Source organism: Onychostoma macrolepis, chromosome 22 (assembly GCF_012432095.1).
Source record: "Onychostoma macrolepis isolate SWU-2019 chromosome 22, ASM1243209v1, whole genome shotgun sequence".
NCBI classification, from domain to species: Eukaryota; Metazoa; Chordata; class Actinopteri; order Cypriniformes; family Cyprinidae; genus Onychostoma; species Onychostoma macrolepis.
In genome coordinates this window covers 15235826-15261515 of record NC_081176.1, presented here as the reverse complement: position 1 = coordinate 15261515, position 25690 = coordinate 15235826, and the positions used below count along the sequence as shown (strand labels likewise).

The window sequence follows — 25690 nt, the reverse complement described above, 5'->3', positions numbered from 1 at the left end:
AACTGGGTAGGTTTAAGGTAGGGGTGGGGTCAGGTACTCCAGTGAAAGTATAACTGCATCGGAGTCACTCTTTTTACGTGGTCCGATGCAGCTCTGGTGTTGAACCAGTGAATCCGTGCATGGACCACGGCTGGTGCCTTCTGTGAGCCCAGCACGGAATTTTCGGCGATTCCGTGATGCCACCACAGATTCGGAGGTTAATTAAGTCCGTGAACATTACACGGAATTCTGTGAGATCAGGTTAGTGCAACAGTTTCAACGCCTCCCGATGCAGGACCAACAACATCTAGGTCCACCGACAGCCGCTTTGCAATACTTTTTATAATATGGATGTTTATGTTAATTTAATTCTGTTTGACTGTTGTATTTGCACTTTTTTCTAAACTGCTATTTGTTGCTAATAAAAGTTGTTAATATTGTTGTGCATGTTATTGTTTCAGTATTAGTGTTTGGTATTCAGTTTCTGAACGGTTTAGGCACAAGCCAACAGTTTGGTGACACTGTCTGAGCCTTATGTCATAATTTTTTTATTATTCACGGTAATACCGTATACCGAGGTAAAATAGGGAGGAGGTTTGACGGTATCAAAATTTGGAAACCGCCCAATACTACTAGCAATTACTGTTAAGATAATAGATTTGAAAAATCCCTTAACCTCAGGTATTCAACTTCATTGCGTATTACATTTCAGGCCACTACGGACATGAATGATACAGTATAGCCATCAACTGAAATCAAATGCCACTTTGTATCTCAACAACGTATGGAAAAAGTATGGACAAGTACAACAAAAGTTGAACGGTGTCTTTGAAACAACCAAACATAGACTGTTTGAAAAGAATTAGATTACAGCCTGACTTTCTGTGGCGGGACAGAAGATTAAACGCATCAATATTAGTTATAAACACTGCAAGCATTATTAAATTATGCAGTATTCCATGAAAACCGACGACAGTGATATATGATGCAGAAGAGCCAGTTATTCTTCATAACTGACACTACGACATCTTAAAAACCTCTTTAATACATTACGCTCTGAACTGTGCTCTAAAGGATTTATCAATTGGTAGTTTTGGGACTCAACCCAACAACCTTCTGTTCATCACCTCAGCTCTTTATTTAACAACTACACCAAACTACTCCAAAGTTAAGCCATTTTAAATAACTGCACCAAATTCTAATGCAGCTTAATGGTTAAAGGCCTAGGTTTGCAATCCAAAGGTTATAGGTTTGAACCCCATAAGGTTGAGCCGATCATCACCGTTCCCTTGAGAAAGACTCTTAACCTCAGGTTACTCTGTAATACACTTTTAAAATAAGTATTGAGGTTGTACTATGATAAAGTGATGGCACCACACTGTAATATTATGACATTTCAATATAATTCCATTCCATGGAAGTAAATAATTGTCATATTCAAATACCATGGTATTTACAGGAGGCAACTAAAAAAATACAGAAGTACATCTCAGAAACATGTTAATACAAGAGTACTTGTTTGTATATGTAATTTACAAAAAAGTACAAGCTGTTTTGGTACATTTACCATGCCATTCTAATGTAATGTACCATGGTAGCCTACAGCCTGACATTAAAAACACTGAAATTACACGGTAACATGGTTTGGACATAATATCATCTACTATCATGGTTTTTAAACATGTACCTTTGTATTACCATGGTATTGTAGAAAGTACCTTGGAGCACAATGTCAGTACCATGTACATCAAAGTACGACTGTATTACCATCACTTTAAGACAGTAGAGCCACATTATTGTTGCTGTAAGGCTTATTTGTAAATATATAATCAAATCAAGGATTAAACGCTTAACGCGTTTGTGATCGATAGATTTTAGTGTATAAATAACACAAATAAAGACGTATAACACAAATGCGCGTGTTCCGCAGTGGACTGCAGCGCACCAACGCGCCCTGCTTTCATTCTGTACGCATTTAGAAGGCAAACCAAACACTAACCTGATTAAAGATTTAAGGTGGTGGTATGGATGTTAAATGCTGTAGAAAAGCCGGTGGTTGCGATGTGATCGGCGTCGGTGTGATTCCAGGCACCTGACAACGGTCGGTGTGTTTCGTTTCGCTGTCTGATCACATTGAACACAAAGAGCGTCGAGACGCACAGGAGACCTCAGGGAGCGTGGCGATTTTACCTACGTTATTGAAAAGCGTTAAAACCCCACACGGCGCTGGCTCGCTAAGGGTCCTTAACGTTACAGAGCGTCTCAGGTGTAGTTATGTTTTAATTAAATGGTTATATTATTTTGTAAATTGATACAAAAAACGTAAAACTAAATTTATCTCACAAAACAGGATGTTTTAAAAATGTTTAAGAATATCTTGTCCGTTCAATAACAATTAAGTGACCGAAAAAAATGCCTCAAAAATGACAAAATCGCAATAATAAAGGTGTCATATTCAGGCGAATATTCTGTCAGAAACCATGAACCGTTACTAAGGTTACATTAGAAGAGCGGCTGATTCGTGAATGAATGATTCATTTGAGTCGAATCTTTGCATGAATCACTCGGTAAAGTGAACCGGTTCTCGAGGTTTCAAGTTCAACGATCAACCGCCCACTTGAGGGCAAGATTATATTGACGTAGACCTAAATATCGGTCTACGTCAAATATAGTAGACCCCCACCCCCCCAAAAAAACAAAGCTATGGTATGATTTTTTGAAAACTTGAAATATAGTCATAAGGACTGCTTTTATTGTGATTTTGTGGACTTGACATTTTCAGTCAGCATTCATTGTAAGGCGTTCTACAGAATTTATCCTTTTGTATTCCGAAAAATAAAGAAAGTCATACGGGCCTGTAACGACGTGATGGTGAGTAAACGTTAACAGAAAGATTTTGAGGTGAACTGTACTTTTAATGTTGTGTTTGACAGAGGGATACAATACGAAGTCTTGGAGTATTCTGCCATCTATTGGTCATTCAATGAACTTGCAAAGCTGTTTTGGTTTGTCGTTGACCTTCAAATATAACGATTAAAGTAAATCTTGTGAAACTAACAAAATATTATGAGAGTAAAATTAGCTTTATAACAGTATAACAGCCTGCCGGCTGATTTCTTAAGCGATTTGTTCACGTTCATTACTTGTTCCAAAACCACTTTCTTCAGACCGTCACGTTTTGGTTGCAGGTAATGGGTAAGTAAACAGTGACTGAATATTTATTTTGGAGTTAAATTAACTTTGGAAGACCTTTAAAACTTAATTTTGGGCGTAAAATGAGGCTAGTTTGAACGTACATTCATGCTTTGACAGACAATTTAAGCTGAAGGACTGCTCCTTTGAGAAAAAAAATATGTAAAAAAAATAAATAACATAGCCTACTATGAAAAGTACTTCATGGTCCAATAATTCAGTCTTTTGTTCACAAATGCATAGAAGGTGTCCAACGTTCCTTGAGCTAAGACAAGGACAAAAAGACGTTTGCTCAAAAATGATACTTTCTCTCTTCCTTATATATATTAGTCTTCCTCCTACTCTTAACAGGTGACCGTCTTGACAAGTTCTGCGAAAGCATAATTACACATTTCAGTCGAAATTACAGCCCACATTCACATAGACTCCATTGTTAAAAAGGCCCAGCAGAGGCTATACTTCCTTCTCCAGCTGAGGAAGTTCAACCTGCCACAGGAGCTGCTGAAACAGTTCTACTCTCATTGAATCCGTCCTCTGCACGTCAATAATTGTCTGGTTCAGCTCTTCTACCAAATCTGACCTCGGAAGACTACAGAGGGTAGTCCGGACTGCTGAGCGAATCATTGGTACAACCCTCCCTACTTTCCAAGAACTGTACTCATCCAGAGTGAGCAAAAGGGCTGGTAAAATCACTCTGGACCCCTCACATGCAGCACACTCCCTCTTTGAACTGTTACCGTATGGATCCTCAACATGAATCCATTACTTGAACAAGTTCGCACAAGGCTGGATGTCATATAATTTTGTGTATGTTACAATCAGATATGTAAAATGTGACAATTGCCTTTGAACTCTTGTTCGCATATTCTAGATTAAAATTATCCTCCTGTATGTTCGGTACTTTCTGATCGGTGTGCATGTCTTCAAAGTGTGTCTGTGCGTTTTAGATAAGCTTCCTGCATTGTTTATAGTAAGGAATGAAGGAACTGGGCCATTTTTGGTGGGTTTGTTGCTATGGAAATGGACAGTGAGCACTTGGGTGAGTCTACAAGTCAAGCAGATTGCGCACACTTGCACCTTCGTACGGTAAGAGATCTCATAAAAACTCTCATAATTTTATTTTATTTTTTTTACAATTTGAATATCTGTAACACCAAAATGTAACACCAGTTCCATTTAATTACACAGATTATTCACATTTGAGGGCTACACTTACATTTAATTTAAATCAATCTCTCCTCCTGGGCTTTCTCTTGCACTGAACACCTCTGAGGAGCATTTTATTGCTCAGAAGCTGCTCTTTTGTAGCTCAGATGATGAGAATGAATGAATGAAGATCTCATGTAAGTATCCTCTTTGTTTCAGATGTTTCTCCTAAAATTCTCTTGTGGAGAAACAAAAATAGATCAAAACCTTTTTATGAGTTCATAGTGAGATCTCTGACTTTTGATTGCAGATTTTGGTAATTTGACTAATCTGAGCACAGTCTGAGATTTTTCTAAAAAAAAAAAAAACTAGAAGTTTTTTTTTTTTTTTGAAGAAACATCTAAGAAAAAGGAAACCTAAGCTGAATTCTTCATTTGCTCTCCATTTAATCTTATTTCAGTCTATAATATGACAAAAACATGGATGAGATGTCTTTAATATCTCATTCATGTTTTTGTTCCCTATAGAGTGAGAAAATCAGCATCAAATTATGAATAAAATAGAAAATGTTATTGCTCAGAAGCTTGTAGCTCTAAAACTCTATTTGCCCTTCATTTATTCTCCTTGCAGTTGAAAAGCAACAACTGAAAAGTTCAAGAGATTTTATTCATGTTTCATGGAGATGTAATGGAGATTTATTTTACCACAGAAGTGAGAAAATCAGCATCAAATGAATAATAAAACATGAAAATGCTACTCACAAGCTGCTCTTTTGTAACTCAGGAGCTGTGATGGAGATTAAGTATCCTTTTCATTTTAGATGTTTCTCCTAAAATTTCTTTGGGAAACAAAATGAGATCAATTCAGTTATTAAAAGTTCATAGCAAGATCTCTGACTTTCGATCGCAGACTCTGGTACCTTGAAAACTCTTGAGCACAATCTGAGCACAACTCTACAGGTGTTATTTTTAGAAGAAACTCTCCATGTGCTCTTTGTTTAATCTCCTTGCAGTTGAAGAGCAACACTTGAGATGTTGAACAGATATAATTTGTGATTTTTCATTTCTGTGGGGTTGCAAACACAACCCTGAATGTTTATTAAGTCACCTCAAAAATGTAATAAAGTAAGTCTGGCGCAAAGTGGAAAATTTGAATCTGATCTTTAGGAAAAAAATTTATTTGTTCCCATAACAACCCTTTTGTGAAGATCACAGAAGAGGAAAAATGCTAACATTTCAGAAACAATTGCAAACAATGAATCATGCACTTGACATATTCCATTGATAACGCTTTGTGATTTTCATATGAATATTATTTCACGTCACACATTTCTGTTCGGTTTCTGGTCTAATATGTGGCGGAAAGGATTCTTACACAACATCCTCTGTGCTCACGCTTGGTTTAGTGGAAGCAAAAGGTTGTTGAGCGCCAGCATGTGTTCCCACACATGCAGGCACACATTATTTCATCAACACACTCACTTTTCCTCTTACAGCTACAAATGGCACTATTCTGTTTCTCTCGCTCTCTCTCTATTTCTTTTTTTTTTTTTGGCTTACAAGGGGCAGTGCACTAGGAATTTTGCTTCTATTTTTGCAGTATGTAGCCTACACAGCAATGTAAGCTTTGGCGTTTATTTAGCGTTGCATACTGCATACTATTTTTATTATAAAATATAAAAATACTATATAACAATACTATTTTAGGAAGAAGTATAAAAAAAAAATACATTTAAAAAGTAAAAATACAGTTTTTAATGAAAATATAAAAATGCAATTAAGAAATATACAAACAAATATATATAAACATGACAAATAAAATGTTATTTTTAATAAAAATGTAAATAAATACAACTTTTAATAAACATTTTTAAGGGACTATTTTAATAAGAAATACTATTTTTAATCAAATATAAAAAGTAAATATTTCATATATTTTAATATTAACTAATTTCAATAAAAATGTTAAAAAATACTGTGTTAGAGCAAGTAAAGCGAAGCATCTTCATTATTTATACTGGTCTCCATGTTTATGAAGCTATACCTTGAAAAAGGCTACTAGCCGAAACGTTGGTTAATAAATGTGCTTAAGTGAGTGTGCAGTTGTTCTCCAATTTATTTAAAAAATACTGTGTAACATGAAAAATCAAAATAATGCAAAATTTAAAAGCTATGTTTAATAGAAAGTACTATTTTAATAAAATATGAAAACAAAAATTAAGCTTTTAATGAAGAAAAATACACGTTTAATAAAAATATAAAAATACTATTTTAATAATGAACTAAAAATACCTTTTAATATTTTAATTAAATACTGTTTTAATAAAAAAAACAAAAAAACATTTTAATTAACAAAATAAAAAACTACTTCAACAAAAATATTAAATAGAATTTGCACAATTTTAAAACACCTTTATAAAAATAAAATAAAAAATAGACTTAAAAATTATTTCAATTAAAATGAAAATGGTATAGTGCACATTTAGAAGGTGGCCCTTTATTCGGCAGTGTCTGGCACGTTTCAGCAGTAATGTGTCCCTTACATGCAGCGGTCCAGCACTAATCTGAGATGGATGGATGACCCAAATGAACACGATTCAAATATTACAATGAGAACATGTGGTTCTCTGCCCAGAATGCAGAGGAGGGTGAAAATCCCAGCACAAGAGTCCAACAGAAAAGAGGATTTAAATAGAGACAGGCGAGGGAGACAGAGAGAGAGAGGAACTTTTTGAAGTTGTCATATTTTGAAAGTGGTCTGATAAGGCTCTTCACACTCCACCAAAAACGAGCTGCCTTCAGGGCAGAGTTCTCCTTCTTACAAGACAGATTTGAAGAAGAAAAAGTTTGATGATGAATATGAAACCATATGAAGGACAAGATGAAAGAGGAGAACATCATAGAATGACGGGCTAGAACTGAATGAAATAGAAATAATTCTGCTGAGCCGAGGGTGGTTTTGATTACTTAAAGCCTTGTATTTCCTTGAACAGAATAGAATAACCTCAGTGTTGCTAGGAGAAGAGAAGATGTCTGTTTGAGATAATCAAGGTAGTTGCTCAAATCAGTGAAATTGCTCTCAAATTGCTGTAGCCTATCCTCTCATGTCTCCCAGACAAAGACGGCTGGAAAGAGATGCTGTTCACTTGTGTGAAACACTGAATGCACTAATGCAGCGGGTTTTATATAAAATATAGCCTATGTGTCAAAGTATCTGTGGTCATTTCCCTCCAAAATGAACAGACAATGAGAAAATAGCTTACAACTAGCCCACACTAGACTTGGCTCATCTGGATCAAGGTGAACAGAAAGGAGAAGAAGAAGAAAAAAAAAGATAAAGATGTTTTAAAAATCTAAAATGAAGGCTAAAGACTTCTGTGAAAAGCTTCAAAATTAATTTTTACAACGCAGTTGTGATTTCAGTAACGTCGCTGTTTAAATCAGGTCAATGCGCCATTTCTACAGCTGTGGTTTTAACTCTCTCAGTTCTAACACTGCAGGGATCCCCTGCCTACACATTCATCTAAATCAGCCTGCTGGCAAATCTACTGAACGCTTCTCCATACTGAGGAACTTTGCGGGTGATCTTTTGGTAACGCGCGTCGAAGCTCCGTTGTATTACAAAATATAATCATATTTCCATAAGGATGTTACATTTTTCACTAAATTAAATTTAGCCATCTTTAAAGACCAAGGAGAGGGAGTGGTCATGGTGAAACTTCCAAACATTTGGTATCTCTAAAAAGCCCTGAATGTGCTCTGTACAGGACAAAACTGTGACACGTGAGGTCTCAGAGAAATTTACTAAAATAAAATGTCCACTACAGAGGCAAAAACTCCATAGCTGGGTCTTAAGGAGGATAAATTTTAACAAAACATTATAGTAACACTAAAGCCCGTTCACACCAAGAACGATAACTATACGGTTTCAACGGCAACAACATAAACAAACGTTACTGCGCATGCGCGCTTTTGTGGCCCTAACTTAACTTCCGGTAGACATCCAAATACAATCAGTAACAACAGCCAAGTCCCTCTAGAGTAGATTATGTTTTGATAACAAGCAAAATATGTTTGTTGCGTAAATCAGACGGACTGAGATGCAGCGATAACTACTTGGACGGACTTTTTAAAAATGCAAATTTATTCTCTGCCAGCAGGGGGCGCTTTAAAGCGGGAATACTACTAGAGGTTTCCCCGGAAACGGCTGTTGGGCTGTACGTTACACAAAGCAGCGCTGAGCTCACAAACGCTGCTTTATCAGGCATATAACTTGCTAGATTAAATGAAAATGACATCGAACATTTTCTAAAGACAGTTGTCCTTCAGAAATACAGTGATATAAAAACACCTGCACCTCGTTTGGATTTTAAACATGCATTACGTGCTCATGTTTATTCAACGAAGCAAGAAAATCGGTCAGTTTTGATATTGTAGCGGGTTGCCACAAATAAATAAATGTATGTGAAACACATCCCACAGCACAACAACCTGAGCCCAACTTCATTACTCATCACCTTAACTTTAACTGTGTTTGTAGCCGGCGCCACTAACAAGCCTCCGCGAAGTGCATTCACGATATTTCCATGGTCATTTGCCAGCATTCACATATTAAAGATGTTAATAATATTTGGGCTGCAATATTTGACTGGAACGATCAAAATGACGGTTATTTTCGTCTGTATTACTATTCAACTGTAACTGTATGTTACTATGGTTACCAATGTTTATAGGAAGCGCATTAATATAGAACGTGATTAAACTGACCTGGAACTACCTGTGCAGTTAAACGAATTTAATCAACACCTGCCAGCCAATCAGAATCGAGTATTCAGACAGACAATATTAAGAACGATTTTTAGAACTCTTTATCGTTATCTTTATAGTTATCATGCTTGGTGTGAACGGGCCTTAACATTATAGATTGTGTCACATATTTATAGCCTATATAATAGTCTAATAAATAACAAAGTGAATTAGAGCAGGTGATACGTTTTGTAACGGAACTGTTGCTACGACTTAATTGTTTTTTATTTTTTAATAATTCTCTGACTATAATAGACTAAATAAATAGCTAGATTTGTTTGTGTAGCGTAAAAAGATTATCTTACCTTCCAATTGAACACTACTTGTCGCAAGCATATAGGTCTACTGCACTATGACTAACGTTAAGGCTATTTAGGATTTAATTTGTGTAGCGAAAAACAATAATTCTAACCGAAAGCGTCGAACGACGTTACTATGGTTACCTTCTTAGTGAGCGCGCTTCTTGCAAGCATCTATTTAGGCTACTGCACTCTGGCTAATTTATGATTTGTCGGTGTGCAGTGCGAATAAAAAATACTTAAAGAAAGCGTTCGAGCGGCATATAAACTTGGTAACTAAACTTTTATGGTGGGACGTTCGAAAACGCATTTACCTATACACACACACACACACACACACACACACAGCCATATATAGTGTATCTGATCGTCTTTTTTTATTATCATTTTACGGTTAACACTATTTCTATTCATATTTTTTAAGCAACTCTCGATTTAGGCTAGCCTACTTAATAAGGGCTTTTGACAAGTTTCAGATAAACAAATGCAAGAGGGAAAAAATACAGTTGAGGGCAGTTGGGATTATGTAAAGTTATTCATTTGAATTTTGCATAGTCATTTCAAGAGGGGGTTCCACCCCACCAGTATATTGCGCAGAGGCGCACCATCTCTCTTGTTTGTCTGAAGGAGTATTTCTGCTGTAGGTGGTGGTATTCAATTCACTTCGCTTTCAGCTGATGCTGTGTTCATTCTCCAGTGCAAATATGGAGCTGGATAAACTCACCGGAGGTGCAGGAACGGCGCTCATTGAGCTTTACGTGCTGAGAAAACACATCATCTGAGCAAATACAGTCAGTTTTCATGTATAAGTGTTTTAAACGCTGTGAAAAATGTGGATTATAATACTGTGGATATTTGTCCAAGTTTTGCTTGGCAGTTCAGTCGAAGCTCAGGTAAGATGAACAAACAATGTGTTGCATTTTTTTCATCCTCATTTCACCTCAACTTAATGTTTGCATTTAAATTTGAAGCCCAACACATTTATTAATTATTTGAACTCTGACAGATCTAAATGTTTAAGCTTCCTATCGGGTTCTTTGTGAAAACTGACAACAGACAATTTTTCTATCTTATTTAACTATTAAAATCCTTGTCAACGACGTAACCGAACGAAGTCAGGTTAATTTGGTCATTTCAAATACTATTTTTGACTTAAATAAACCAATTAATTTTAATTTTAAGCTTAACTGATTAAAAGTCTGATGTTGTGAATGGGGTTTATTTGGAAATACGATATAGCTGTATGAAATATTGCAGAAATATTTGTCATATTGTTAAATCTGAGGGCTAAATTGTTGGATTTAGTTTAGAAAAAATGACAAACCAATTCTATTGTTAAATGCAAATCTCTTGATGCTCTTCATGATGTTTTTCCAATTAACAAGGAAGTTTTGAAGGTCTGCTGGTGGCTTTGAAACTCCAGGACACCTTCAAATCATTTGATTGGATAGTTTCTAATCAAATCTAAAATACTTGAGTCAAACTGTCTGACAATCAATGTCTTGGTTTTTGTCTCTGGGCAGCATGTGGACTCTGAAGTAGGCTTAACAGCTCAGGAACAAGTTCTCCTGCTGTACGACATCAAACTACAGTGCTTTCAGAACATCTCCGAACACAACCCTGCTGGTAAGACCTCACCTGTGGATTCTGTGTGGTCCTCTGAACCTTTTTCCCTCTAATGTGATGTTCCGTGGGAGCCGAGAGGATAGATCATTTGCATAACTGATAGAAATATAGGGGGCGATCAAGATGAAATTGACTCACATTAAAACACATTTATGTCTTTAGCTCGTTTGTTCATTAGTTTAAAAGCCTTTTACATGTGAATTCACATCTGACACATAATCCGTGGAACAGAATGTGACATTAGAATCTGTTTAGTGGACTTATCTGTCAAAATCTGCCACCAGAGAGAGATTCAAGATCCAAGAGATGAAGAATATCAGATCTTGATGGTTCATGTGGTTTCTGAGCTTGAAACTGTCTTGGTCCTTTCCAAGTGTATTTGGTCTCTCTACTTTGTGGCTTTATTTAGACACTGAATAACCTTACAGTCACATAACATCTATATCTGCCCACTCATAAAGGCATCACAGCTTATGCAGTGGAGTCCAAATGATGGCGCTAGTGAAAATGTGTCTGCTTTACATATAATTTGATATTGATCTCGGCTGTGATGGATTTGTCGCTTTTCAAGTTGGCCTCAATTAATCATAACAACGGCTGCAGGCACCATTCTGTTTGAAGCAATTTGATTGATTTTTTTTGTAACCAAAAGGTTGTGATTTCGAATCCCAACAGGATTCTTCATGCACCATTACCGCTGAGCAAGAATACACTGGTGTAGGATTTACTTTGAAACATTTTTTCTCTCAGAAATTGCTATTAAATTTCATTAACCATTACAAAGAAATTACACATTGAATTAAACATGTCATTTTGAAGAAAAAAAGACTGAAATAGGATTTTTCTTGTAAAACCTACTCCAAATAAAGGCTAAAAATGTACTGAAACTTGCTTTCGGATGTGCCACAGCAAAAATACTCCACTTATGAACACTTCAATCCAATCCTTTTGAACTGTGAAGGGAGTTTGTGATGTCACAAATTAATGGTGTAGTGCGGCTTGTGAGTCACCCTGCTGTTTACAGAAGCTGACGCACATTTATTGTTTTTCTTCCAGTTTTCCTGTTGTTTTTTTTTTCTTTCTTTCTTCATTTACACAGCGTTAACCATGTGTTAGCTGATTGTGTGACTAGGCATACCAAGTTAAGATTGCGAAAGGTTCCTGGTTACCTGCGTAATTCCAAATTAGGATGCTGAGGAAGGTATGATTTAAGAACTTGAAGATGATTTAAGCACATGTGAATTATCACAGAGACAAGAAACTCAGTGATGGCTCCTCGCACCTATTAAAAAATAATCACTGAAGTATAAGTGCTCTGGTGAATTGAGACTTTTCTATTCAGCTGCACAGGATTATACATGTTCCGAGCTCGAATCTGGCTATATCCTGCAGTTTATCCAATAAAATTTTCTTATCATCTAATAATCGGACACATGCCGGTGTCATATCCAATACAGATGAATATTTTCAAATCCAACAAGCACAAATGGCATGATAACAGATTTTGTTAATAGAAAATACATTGACGTCAATGTGTATGTGGAAAAATGTAGATAAATAATTTCAGAGGGGATTTTCTGAAGAAAATCTGAAGGGTGTTTGCTTCTGCAAAACACCACCAAAATGCTGGCATGCAAAATTTTGGTGTAGGATTTACTTTGAAGCAATCTTCACTCAGAAATTGCTAGGAATTTCACAAATAGTTGGCAAGTAACACATTGAAGTAAATGTGAAAATTTTAAGTAGAAAGACTGAAATGGTATTTTCTTGTAAAATGTACTCCAGTAGTCTTTTTGGAACTGGGTTCCAAAAGTTTTGCTGCATTTATACAACAGTTCAATAATCAAGAATTTAATGTTGATTAAATTATGCTATAGACACACAACATTGTCAGCTACTTGTCCTTTGCCTTTCTAAATCTTTAGAAATATACTTTCCATGTTCTCACACACTGTAGAAGCTGTTCATTGAACAAAATCCAGTAAGTTTGTGATCTGCATTGAAGGCTGTAGCGTTTAGTATCACAACATTTACCTTAATCTTTGTGTCTAAATGAATAAACTAAGAAAATGATGTTACCGTTACTGTGTGGTATGAGAACTTTATCCTTATTTGTTAAATAAAGAGAAACTGGAATGAATTGTGTTTCTGAACGAATCATTTGTTTAAATGATTTATTGACTTAACACAAGACCCATGTTTGTTCTTCAATGAATCAGTGTTTTGGAATGAATCGGTTGAGTGAATGACTCATTGACTCCATTTGGAACAATTCGGCTGAAGATAGTGTTTTGTTGCCACCAGTGGTGTGCAGTGGTGTTCTAAAATGAGGAGGAAAAGTCCTCAAAGTTGTTGTTGTTGTTTTTTTTAAATCAAATGTAAATTCATGTCCCAGTCAAATTTGCTTGGTTGAATAAACATTACTTTTTAGAAAAAGGAAAAAAAAAATCTATTTTATAATTTTACATTATTTATATTTTATTTATTAAAGCCAAGTATGAATCTCATCAAGTTAGTGTTTTTAAGAGTTTTACATTTATTTCAAAATAATAACTCAAGGCAGTAACAATTTAAACAATACAGTCCTGCTCACCATTATTGGCACCCCTTCGTTTTTTTGCATAACCTGTACAATATCTTCTGGAATAAATGAAAATCTACCAAAATTATATCATCAGGATTTTTTAATTGGAGGTCCAAAGTAGTTAAACAAAGAACATTGTTTTTCAATTTGCATGTAGTAATTTCAAAAAACGGCATGGGCTGCAGTAAAGGCATCCTTCCTTAATATTTGGTTGCACACCCTTTTGCAGCAATGACAGCCTCCAAACATTTCTTGTAGCCATCTATAAGCTTCTTGCATTTCTCTGCTGTTATTTTCTCACACTCTTCCTTTGCAATTTGTTCAAGCTCTTGAACGTTTGCAGGGTTATTTTCCCCACTGGCAGATTTCAGCTCACCCCAGAGATTTTCAATGGGACTGAGATCAGGACTTATTGCTGGCCATTTTAAAACAGTCCATTTTTTCCTTTTCAACCATTCCTGCGTGCTTTTGGATGTGTGCTTTGGGTCTTTGTCTTGCTGGATGACCCATGATCTTCAACTCAAACCAAGTTTTCTCACTCGAAAATCTCTTGGCAATTCTCTTATTTCATAATTCCTGCATGTGATATGGTCAAGGCCTCCAGTACCAGATGCAGTAAAGCAGCCCCACAGCATTATGGATCCTCCACCATGCTTAAAGGTGCAATAAGCAATTAAAAAAAAAAAAAAATGTGTCGGACCATGTCCCAAAACACACTTGCAGCCAATCAGCAGTAAGGGGCGTGTCTTGTAATGATTGTTCTTTTTGATCGGTGAGTAACATTGATTTTGCATTGTTTCACACAACTTATTTGTGTTGGTTTTTGTTTGAATATGCTTGTTGTGTCATCTTCGCTTGTTTCCGCGATCATCATTATGCCAGGGTTGTGTACGTACATGTGGGGCGGAGATATCAAAATAGGGGCGAGGTCCTGTTGGGGTATGGGCGTGTTTGTTTTGGTGCTTTCAAATATTAACATCGTTTGGCAAAAATCGCTTAGTGCACCTTTAACTGTTGGTAAGGTGTTCTTTTCCTTATAAGCCTCATTGCGTCATCTGTAAACAAACTGTTGGTGTGCATTGCCAAAAAGCTCTATTTTTGTTTCATCATTTTCCCAGAAGGATTGTGATCTGTCCAGGTACTCTTTGGCAAAGATCAGTCGACTCGTTTCTTTTCATGTCTTTTCCTCAGCAATGGTGCCTTCGCCCAGTAAGCCCTGCTTGGTTTAGTATGCGGCGTATAGTACTTGTTGAAACCATGAACCAATACCATTCTTTTGACCACCATTCATACCAACCTTCGAAGAGCTCTCTCATCAATTTTCCTCTTTCCCCTACATCCAGGGAGGTTCTTGATAGTTACATGCTTGGCAAACTTAATAACATTGCACACTGTTGAAACAGGGATACCAAGGTCTTTGGAGGTCACGTGTTTGCTAATAAAAGCACTTCTGATGTCCTCAGACAGCTCATAGGAACAGGGAGTAACAATAATTTATTTCACATGGGCACTGACAATTTATTACAGTTTGATTCTCATTTCTGATTTACCACAGGTGAATCAAAATGTATTTCCATACTGATTTATATAGTAAAGGGTTGCATTATTCATATAGGCCTACTTTATTTATTTATTACCTGGAGATAAAGATATTGAGATGTTTTATTTCAATGTTTGAAACTTCCAATTCATTAATAACTAGATAAATAACAAAGTGCAGCAAATGATCAAATTATTTGCACTATATAAAAACAGTATAATTATGATGCTGAATTTAAATAATATGATAATAAGCATATCAGGCTGTATTTGTACAGGTAAAATAACTGGAAACAAATGACACCGGGGGCCTGTACCAGTAAGTTTCAGTTTAGTTTGCACCAATGCTGGGTTTTAGGTACCATGAAAGGGGCTTGGCTTTTAGCGGCGTTCATTGCCATAGTAACTTACACTGCACAGCTAACTTGCAGGTTATGTTCTGAGTTAGAGATCTCAAACTGAAATTGGACCAATCAGATGTGAGCAAAGTGACACATGTCTGACACACAAAAAGTCACTCCCCCAGATTCTCTTGCTCCAAATTAAAGGTCACTAGTACTAAAATAAATTGCCTGGCTTTAATGATAATTACTTAGAGTTATTTTATGATTTATATTATTATTAATCCATTACACACAAGCAATTTTAGTTTAACAGTTATTATAAATCATTTATTTTAAATGTATGTTAATATACACAGATCGTATGCAATATAAATAAGCTGTAGAATCGATAGATAACACTTTAAAAATGACTACATGTGACCTTAGATGTTCGAGTCTGTATCGCTGTATATTTTGAACTATATAAACTAATTTAACAAGTTTCACTTGTGACTGCACTGATAAAGCAACATAATTTCTTTTGCTTGTCCTCTTTCATGAACAAGTACTTTTTTCATTGTAAATGCATTTAAATTCATCATATTCTTCAATCTCTTAACCTTTAGCAAAACCTTTAACCAAGGCTCGTGATTGGCTGTTCGCCAGTGATGTCACACATTCATGTGCATGTGCTCCACAAACTCAGGATCAAAGCCTGAGTTAACAAAGAAAGTTGATGATCAGCATCATGGTACCAACAAAGCCGGATTGGAGTGGTTTGGTTTTATCAACTCGAAACTAATCCTGTAACTCTGAATTTGTTCATCGACCATCATGGTACAGGCCCCAGAAGCGTAAACCGCATATGTCTTTGATATATCCCAGTTGTAGGCCACTTATAACGCTCCCACCAGATATTATACACATTTTAAATCTCTAGTGTTGATTGCTTAACCTGCTGGAAAATTGCTTTTATCTAATGTTTATGTTTGCAGTAATTTTCTTTTCATTTGGACATTCGTGCTTCTCTTCAAAGCTCGGTAAACATGAAGACAATACAAAAGTCTCCTTTGTTTTGACAACATTTGCTAATATTAGTTATCAGAGTTAATTAGAGTCAAGCCATTGTCATTTGCATCAAGCTGTAGAACGCTCTCGCTGAACCTGCATTTGCCATGGCAACTCTCAAAACATCCTCAGAAATATTTAAGATAATATCATTTATTGTGTGTCGGCTCTGATATTACTGTTCTGATTATAGGGCTGAATTCAAGTCAGCTGGGATATTTTTCCCATCTCAATGGCAAGAAGTACATATTTACCCATATGTACATATCTAAAATAAAATTTAAAAAAATGGTCACATTAAAAATGGTTTGTTTCTTAATGTCCAAGTGTGAAAGACGACATGGTGCATATAACATCTCACCCCAATGACCATTGGAATCTACAAATAGATATAATGCACAGACACAGTTGCTCTTTCTTTCATCAGCAAACCACCAGGTTGAACTGAGCTGCGCTGATTTATTGACTCTGAATAAAGTTTCAAAATAGCATCATACTGTTGAAGCGCTGCAAACCCCCTTCTCTCCCTTCAAGGAATTAACTGGTTGGTGTGGCACTTCTATACAGACACTTTGCCCTTTTCACACACTGATCTGTGGGGGTTGAATCAATGGTTGATGCAATACTTGCACTTAGAATGAAGACTCACAAAGGCGGCGAATCAATGTGTCGTGAGGAAAGATAAACCATAGTGTCACTGTGGGCTTTGAGGATATTCCTTTCATAATACATCATGTTCACTTTGCAAGATTATAATTAATATTCTAATTCATTTTCTTGAAATCATTCTGTTTTCAAACGCAGAGTTGCATGATTTATGTGATTAACAATGCATCTTTTGTAGTGGAGCTAGTTAGTTGTCATGCTGGAAAATGTGTGAAAATTGCTGAGGCAAACAGAGCTTTTATGCTTTGATGAAAGCATTGTTGTTGCAATTATACTGTCTGAGAACATGAGATACCAAGTCTCACTTAAGATGACCCTGTTACAGTCTGTTACTAAAGAAACTAATTACATTAGACGTTTCCCAAGGGACTCTTAACAGTTTTAATTAGGTTCAGTTTTGAGTGAGCAATGGACCAGCACATGCAAAATGAACTTCTGCCGTTCGTGAAACTATTCACGAGTTCATCTAGAACTAGGGCTGGGTATACAGATTAACGATTTGATTCCAATTCATAAGCTGCTATAAGGTCAGTGTTTCAGACAGATTCAAACTGTTAACATGTCTAATAAGAACTGTCTTCACTTCAGATTCAAATCACTTATTTCAGAATCAGTAATTGGAATCGGGAATAAAAAGAGACAGTATAGGAGGAATTTGTTTCAGAATCATTATATGGTACACCGGTTCCCGTTGTATGTTTTTGATTCACTAAAACGAACCGGATCATAAGAGTCAGTTTCTTCGTAATCGCTGTATACTTGTTTTGTTGTATGTTTCCGATTCACTAAAAAGAATCGGCTCATAAGAGTCAATTGTTTCGGAATCGCAGTACACCGGTCCCATTAGATGTTTTTGATTCACTAAAACGAACCGATTCATAAAGAGTTATTTGTTTCAGAGATGCTGTAGATTGGTTCCATTGTATGTTTCTGATTTGATGCTGTGTGTTTTTGATTCCCTAAAAAGCCAGTCATAAGAATCATTTGTTTGTGAAGCAGACTACAATTGTTGTGTTGTTTGTTTTTGCACGTAGCTTGTGAGGACAATTTAATTTAACAACATTTCTTGACATTATTTTTCAGTATATGTCACTGCTTAGTCTTAGATGTTCTCCTAGCATGTTTGTCCTTTCCTAGAAAGGAAACATATTAGAGTATTGTTGACACACTATATAGCGCTATAGAGTTAAGATCATTACTCCTGGAAGAAGCTGATGATATTCTCTCTGATTGCTGTCAAATCTGAGCTAATATTGTTGAGCTATTTTCTGAGAAGCATGCGTGATATCTGAAACTTAAGAAGGTTAAGAATACCACATACATATTTTCTGATGAATGAAGATGAATTTCTCATCTTCTCTAGCTTGGTTGCTAATAGTTGTCTAATGAACTTGGCATTGTAAATTATGAATATTTTGGCTCTTACAATAATAAAAGCATCTACTACGCATAAATTGAAATGTTTTTATTAAACTAATTTCATTATTTAGCAGTGAAATTGGATTTCAGTTCGTTTCTTTTGGATTTTTTCCTCAAAAGTGCTAAAAGAATTTTCAATGGAACCATTAATGAAATTGAATCAAATTGGAAGCAGAAAATGTTTGCCAAAAAATCCATTTGCTCTTTTTTTAGTTTCACTGCTAGGAGAAGCAATTGAGATGTTAAAGCAGTTTCATCTGTGATTTTATTCCGACAGGAATCCTAACTTCCAGACTTTTTGTTGAGATTGTATTTTCACCCTGTGAAGTGTGATTGTGGTTTACACATTTTGTACACAGATGATGTCTGTTCTCCTGGATGGGACGGGTTGGTTTGCTGGCCTCAAGGTTCTCCAGGAACCGTCACCAAAGTGCCATGTCCCAGCTATGTATACGACTTCAACCACAACGGTACTTGCAAAACTTCTTTTAACAAATTTCACCAGTTTCTTTACGACAGCGTCTAGTCAAATTGTTCTGTTTCTTTGTTTACGTAGGATTTGCATACCGTAAGTGCGACTTGAATGGATCGTGGGTATCGGTGGAGAACAGAACTTGGGTCAATTATTCAGACTGTCTGCGGTTTTTGGCTCCAGGAATTGAAAAGGGCAAAGTAAGTCCAATTACAGGCTGGAAGAGTTTGCGGCGTCTTATTGATAAGTTTTGAAATCATTCAAGAGTTACTTTTTGATAACAATGGTCCAATGAGATGTAGTTGGGTTGGTGTCTTCAAACGCAAAGCCGTAAAGCTGCTTATATAGTTTCAAATGGCACTGGTTTGTTAAGTGAAAAGTCTTTGGAACTGTTTAGGATTGAATGACTGAAGTGTTGTTGTGTTTCCAGAGGGACTTTTTCGAGCGGCTGCACATCATGTACACAGTCGGCTATGCGGTGTCCTTCAGCTCGCTGCTGGTCGCCATTTTCATCATTGGATACTTTCGGTAATTGAACATCAGTTCCCAGCAGACTTTGGTCCCATACAGCAAGTTAAAGAAACACTAGTAACTCCATGTATTCATTATGAAGTGGCACAGCAAGCAAACGTATTGTACTTGTTCCGCACAAGGGGCTGCTGTCGAGGGACTCAAGCGGGACAATTCAGACAGCCTCAGGTTGTCATCTTTAAAGACCTTCAGACATTAAATTAGCTGAAGAGTTCCCTATTGAGTTTCTGCTGTAACTGAACAACATTTAAGCATGATTTTATGCTTTTAACAAACCTAGTAAAACTCAAACCATGAAATGTTTTCATTACTTGAAATAAAATAAAATATGAAAACAATTATTTTATTTCCGCTAGTTGCTAAGGAAACAGTTATAATTTTTGTTTAGTTTTGAGTTGAGGTAGTAAAATAACTAAAACTAAAACTAATACATCTAATAAAAATAACAAAAACACACAACAAAATGACTAAGTGTTTAATAAAATTAAATAACAAACAGAAAATCTAAAATAAAATCTCATTCAAAATATTAATGAAAACTATAATAGTATATGAATATTAATAAATTACGCTAATATGAAGGTCAACTAAAAAAAAAGGTCTTGAAAACCTTTTACCATGCATCCATTATTCATTCTTGCTGCTTTTCAAAAGTCTTTTATGCATAGGATTTTATTGCTCTAGACCTTTTTTGTCCCAGATTAAAATTTTTAATCTTAAAATATGAAAATCCATCATAAAAATATTAGTTATTTAATTTATAATATAAACAGAGTGAAATGTGTTTTATATATATAAATATATATATGTAATTAAGTAATCACTTTGTGTCTCTCCGTTTTTTAAGTCATTTACATTTTTCAGTTTTCAAAAATTTCAAAGTCTAGTTTATTTGGTTACCAAGAAGACAATTGTGCCAGTGAAGAACTAGAGATGATATATGAGACATTTATTGTGTTAAAAAAGAAAGTGTAAACAGAATTATTTTTATTAGGCATCATTTCCGATCCCAATTTTGTCAAATTATGTAAAAAATATTAAATTATTGCCTTAGAAAGACAAAAAGTTTTTTTTTTTTATTACATGAATGTTCCATCATTTCCAGCACAGCATGAATGGTGATTTGAAATATGGTGGAAATGACATTTATTCAAGCCAGCTTGGAGGGAAAAAGGACAAAAATGACAAGATTCCCCTGTGATTAGTTTAAATGTTCTCTCTTTTCGTCTCCTAGACGTCTCCACTGCACCAGAAACTACATCCACATGCACCTCTTTGTGTCTTTCATGCTGCGTGCGGTCAGCATCTTCGTTAAAGACAGAGTGGTGTACGCTAATGGTGTGCTACAGGAGTACGACACCATGCTAATGGACAACATCAGCACCGTTTCCATTTCCCCTCTTGACATGACTCAGTATGTGAGTGCAATGAATGACCTAGGTTGATGAACCAGACCAGGTTTAATTTATTTTATTTTTTTCTCGTTGAGCTGGGCTGAGCTAGTTTTGGTTGAAATGACTTCAATTAACTTTAGTTAATTTAAATGAACTTTTCTCTGCACTGATGTGAGTTGAGTGCACTTTGGTCATCAAAGATTCATTCGTTCATGCGCTTTCTAATAAATTGCTCCATGGGAAATGCATTAAGAGACTAATGCTGGCATAAAATGCTCCTGGCATGTTGCACGTGAGCTTGGAAGTCGTAATTATGTGCATTCAAGCAATTTCAATTGAATATGCATTTCTTTCTTATATTCACTTCAAGACAAAAGTAAGGGGTTTTCAGGACTAATGCAGCAAAATGAAGAGCAAATGATGGGAAGTAAATGTGGATTTGATACAGCATTGGTGCATTTTACCTTCTGAGCCACAGGGAATGATGGGAAATATAGCTTTGTCCCACCAGCTTGTCGTCTCATAACTGTAGCTAAATGAGCAGTATATTCTGGTGAACTTTGCTTTTTGTTTATCAACCATACACAAAATGCAGATTATTAATACAAATCATTAATTGTAGACATATTAACTTTGTGTAAAATGTAAGTAAAAAATATTTTTATCTAAAATTATTGCTAGTGCATTTTTTATGTTTAATTTTTCATCATATTTTTGGCAACAGTGAGTTTGAAGAAAAAATTGCATCTTTTTTGTTCCTTTGTTATCGTTGATGAAATCGAAAAACCTTCATCAGATAACATTTTTGGTTGCTAACATTTACAGCTAATAATTTCTTTGGTGAGATCAATGATGAAGGTGTGGCCACATTTACTGTTGATGAAATAGAAAAAACCTTTCATCAGCTAACATTTTCGCTAGTAATTTCTTTGGCACGATTGATGCTAAAGGTGTGGCCACATTTACTGTTGTTTAGCGATTTTTCATGGACGAAATCCAGTCCGTTCAACAGGAATCCACACAATCTAGAATTTTGCGTGAGGGCAAAAGAGTTTCTAAACAAATTTCTAAACAAATTTCACATCGGGTTTAAAGGCAGCGTAGATGATTTGGTTCAAAAACATTTTTGTTATGCTGGTTGAAAGTCTCTTTACATCCCAATAACAATCAGTAAGTTAAGTGGTGTAAATGTATTTATATTATCTGTGTAAGGCATAGGACCATAAAATGTTTGACCAACAGATTATTCGGTCCTAACATTACGATAGTCTGTCCTACCTACCTGTCAAAATATGTATTTGCATACCTCCGTGCACCCTGTTCGTGCACACGTGATACGTCATCAGTGCGTCCCATTATGCTATTAAAGATCAAGTGAGAATGAAAGGCATTATTATCGGCCAAGGCCGATATATCGGCCGATATTTGGCATTTTTCAAATATCGGCATTGGCTGATAAGTTTTTCCTGTTTGGCCGATATGTTTGCGGCGCAACAGACTTTTATTTTGACGGCGCTGAGAATGGCAGCGCCTGAGCACAGTGTGCACATTCTCCCTGACTCATTCTTGTTTGCGGTTGTCGTTAACAGCTCTGTCTAATACAGATAGAAGTCTGTCTAATAATCAGATAGAACGGTTAAACAAAGGAATTCAAATGTATACAAAAAAGTATTTTAAGGATTGCTTTTATATTATTAGTAATAGAAAGGCAAACATTATAATATTTCCTCGTTTGCGTCAGCATTCAGCAAATATGCATTTACATAATTGAAACAAATCTTTGAATGTCTAATGAACATTTAATTTCAGAAACCTTGCAAACTTAGTCGAATCCAGTTATGAGATCTTGTGAAGTGTGCATTTATATTCTGCATGATCGCATGTTCTCTGTGTGATGGTCGGTCCATGCGAATTGAATGCGTACAGGAGGAGAATTCAGCTTGACTGGAGACGTGCAATCGACAAACTTTAAACTCGTGATTTCAAATTATGCTGCGCTTTATGCATTTGCCCACTATCATATTCATGTCATTTTCACTGTGTGCTGTATGTAAAATGAGTGTTACCTTGGCTTTATTTGAAAAAAATATGATTCCCAATGCACACAAACTTCCCAGAATACCGAGTGTCCTGTTAGTTACAGTGTTTACTTCCTTTTTAATTATATTTTTATTAAATATTTATTTATTTAGGAGAAATACTTTGTCATCTAAAGTATAAGTATGTTTATTTTACACATTTATTTTTTAATCAATTTTCAAATGATTTCAAATTTCTGAAATATTAATTAAAATAAATAAAATTATATCGGCTTTATATCGGCCATCGGCCATCTGCCACCCTGCTTACCAAGATATCGGTCATAAAAACAATATCGGGCGACCACTAATTGTACTATTATGTGCTTTGTACTGTAATGTTTTCTCACTGGTGAATGACACAAGAGGTAATCTGACAGCATTGCATTCAACCCTCCATCAACGGCATCTCTCATCGTGTCACTGGTTAGCCTCTGGTATGTCCACTGCTATGGCGCAAAGCGCGCTCCCTTTATAATCATTAAAAAGTAGGGATGCACAGATACTGGTATCAGTATCGGGCACGATACTGCGCTCTTGTGCGCATACTCATACTCATTAAAATGCCCTGATACCAAAAGCCAATACCACACATTAGTGCGTCCCCCTCGTAAAAAACGTGTTCCGGGCCCCCTCTCCTTCCTCGGACCTTTAGAATCGTCCTAACCTTCCCCCCTATTACAGCGTCCCTGCTTACCACATGCATCATTTGAATAAAAACTAAATCGTAAATATAAAACAAACAAAAAGTATAGGGGCATTCACCATAAACAACATTTATTTTATACGTCAAGCATACACAACTTTATTTAAAGCGAAAGTGAAACTAGCAGCCTGTGTAAAATGCGCTAGGCTATATTGTACTTGTCACTCTCGTTCTGCACAAATACAAATGTGTGCTTGCTTTGCACATGTTTACATGCTTAACATTAATTGCATTATATCAGTGGCTTTGAAATAAAAACTCAACTTATATTTCAGAAAATGTGTTCATGCATTGCTAGAAGATTTATGTATAACAAGTGGTTCCTTGCATTGTTACAAGAAAATGCCTTTTGATTACAGTACTGAGCCACTGCAATGGAGCAGCTCTGTGCTATTCAATTAAAGATGAAATATAATAAAATTAGCAGTGAAAGTAACAAAAGCTTGTACAATACATTTTAATAGGCATAATCAAGTGTGAAAATAACTGAAGGAAATATCTATTTGCTAAATGAACTAAGCCAACTAACATTATTCATATTCTTTTGGTTTCTGAACTCAGTAGGGAACCGTGGGACCCGACCAGATTTCCGAATAAAACGCGGTAGCGGTAGGTTACTCTGGTGTAATTTTAACAGGAGCGGGCAGTCTAACAATATCCCCTTCCTGACTTCCTTTCAGAACAGAATAGATTCTGCGCTTTACTCATTCTTATCGAGCACCGGTACAGCCTGCACTCAGGACTGTTATGTACATGCTGCACGTATGGACCAGTGCTTTCTGCATCATGTGTTTTATTTGCGGGGTCTGTGCACAGCATGTGCATAACGGTCCTCAGAGCAGGCTGTACCAGTGGTAAATATATGGCCCTCAGACAGAACAGGCAGGTTGTCGATGAGTGACAGAGCAGAACAAAGATGGCAGAGCAAAGTGTGGATGCGCTGTCATTGAAGGATGTTCAACTCGGTTTTGTTCATATTTTGCTTAGCCTATAATTTTAAATGACAGATGTCGTATTTATTTAGGCTATTTTTCACTGAGACACGTTTCCTTGTTAACAGAAAAATGTTAAACTAATTGTATTTTGACAAGACAGAAAAAAAAAATAGTCTACAATTTTTGTACAACTTACATTTAAAAAAAAAAAAAATTCTCGATGACATGCAGCAAAATGTTACACAAATTATTTCTCGAAAAGATGAATAAAAATAAGAAATAGCTACAATTTTTTGTACGACCTACGTACATTTTTATTTTCTCTGTGACACTTTTTTCCTACTGTGTTTACAGCAAAATGTTAAACGAATTTTGTGTATTCACAAGTAGGGAGGCAACGATTATAGATTTTGTTAGTACGATTATAGTCTGAGGAATAATCACGGTTACACGATTATTATGCATTTATTCATTTCACAACATAAAATTGTCACAGACCAGTCAGGCCCTTCACTCCACCAATCACAACGTTCCACATCCCCGGAGTTCTAATCACACACACCTGCACCTGATCACTCCCTCATCAACACCCATTACAAAAGCTCACCACACACACACTTCATTGTCCGATCTTGTCATTGCTACGTTGACTCAGACAACCCAACATCCTGAAACGAAGAAGACTATATCCTTCCAATATTCTAAGACCGCTTACCTTGTATGACTTACCTCCTGTGTTCCTCCTCCTTGTGTCGCCCTATTTCTCCAAAAAACTAAGCCCGGCGGAACGGAATTATGATATCGGGAATCGGGAGTTATTAGCAGTTAAGTTAGCCCTTGAGGAGTGGAGGCACTGGTTGGAGGGGGCAAAGCACCCCTTCCTTGTTCTTACTGACCACAAAAACCTGCAATACATCCGAGAAGCCAA

General features: G+C 36.0%; 2 protein-coding genes and 1 long non-coding RNA gene across 5 annotated transcripts in view; 2 read left to right on the top strand and 1 right to left on the bottom strand.

The window, feature by feature from the left end:
- The window catches only part of mgat5 (alpha-1,6-mannosylglycoprotein 6-beta-N-acetylglucosaminyltransferase), a 76850-nt gene extending 74715 nt beyond the window's left edge, over positions 1–2135 (bottom strand). The window contains exon 1 of the mRNA XM_058760511.1: positions 1979–2135. The gene's annotated coding sequence lies outside the window, so the exon portion shown is untranslated. The remainder of the gene's footprint in view (positions 1–1978) is intronic.
- Positions 2136–2359: 224 nt separating this feature from the next.
- Positions 2360–6018, top strand: LOC131530325 (uncharacterized). 2 transcript variants are annotated; one of them, XR_009268360.1, is made up of 3 exons: positions 2360–3174; positions 3523–4514; positions 4948–6018. It is a non-coding gene; the product is annotated as an uncharacterized LOC131530325 (long non-coding RNA). The 2 variants fall into 2 exon arrangements; XR_009268361.1 differs by having other exon boundaries at positions 2609–4257; positions 4360–4514.
- Positions 6019–8875: 2857 nt separating this feature from the next.
- Positions 8876–25690, top strand: part of pth2rb (parathyroid hormone 2 receptor b) — a 56673-nt gene continuing 39858 nt past the window's right edge. The window contains exons 1-7 of one of the 2 annotated variants that reach the window (XM_058760513.1): positions 8876–9693; positions 10119–10314; positions 10945–11047; positions 19006–19116; positions 19203–19318; positions 19549–19646; positions 20884–21067. In XM_058760513.1, coding sequence (XP_058616496.1) covers positions 10252–10314; positions 10945–11047; positions 19006–19116; positions 19203–19318; positions 19549–19646; positions 20884–21067 — 675 coding nt within the window. In that variant the 5' untranslated portion in view covers positions 8876–9693; positions 10119–10251. Of the gene's footprint in view, positions 9694–10065; positions 10315–10944; positions 11048–19005; positions 19117–19202; positions 19319–19548; positions 19647–20883; positions 21068–25690 lie in introns of both variants that reach the window. The other variant, XM_058760512.1, reaches the window with a different exon arrangement.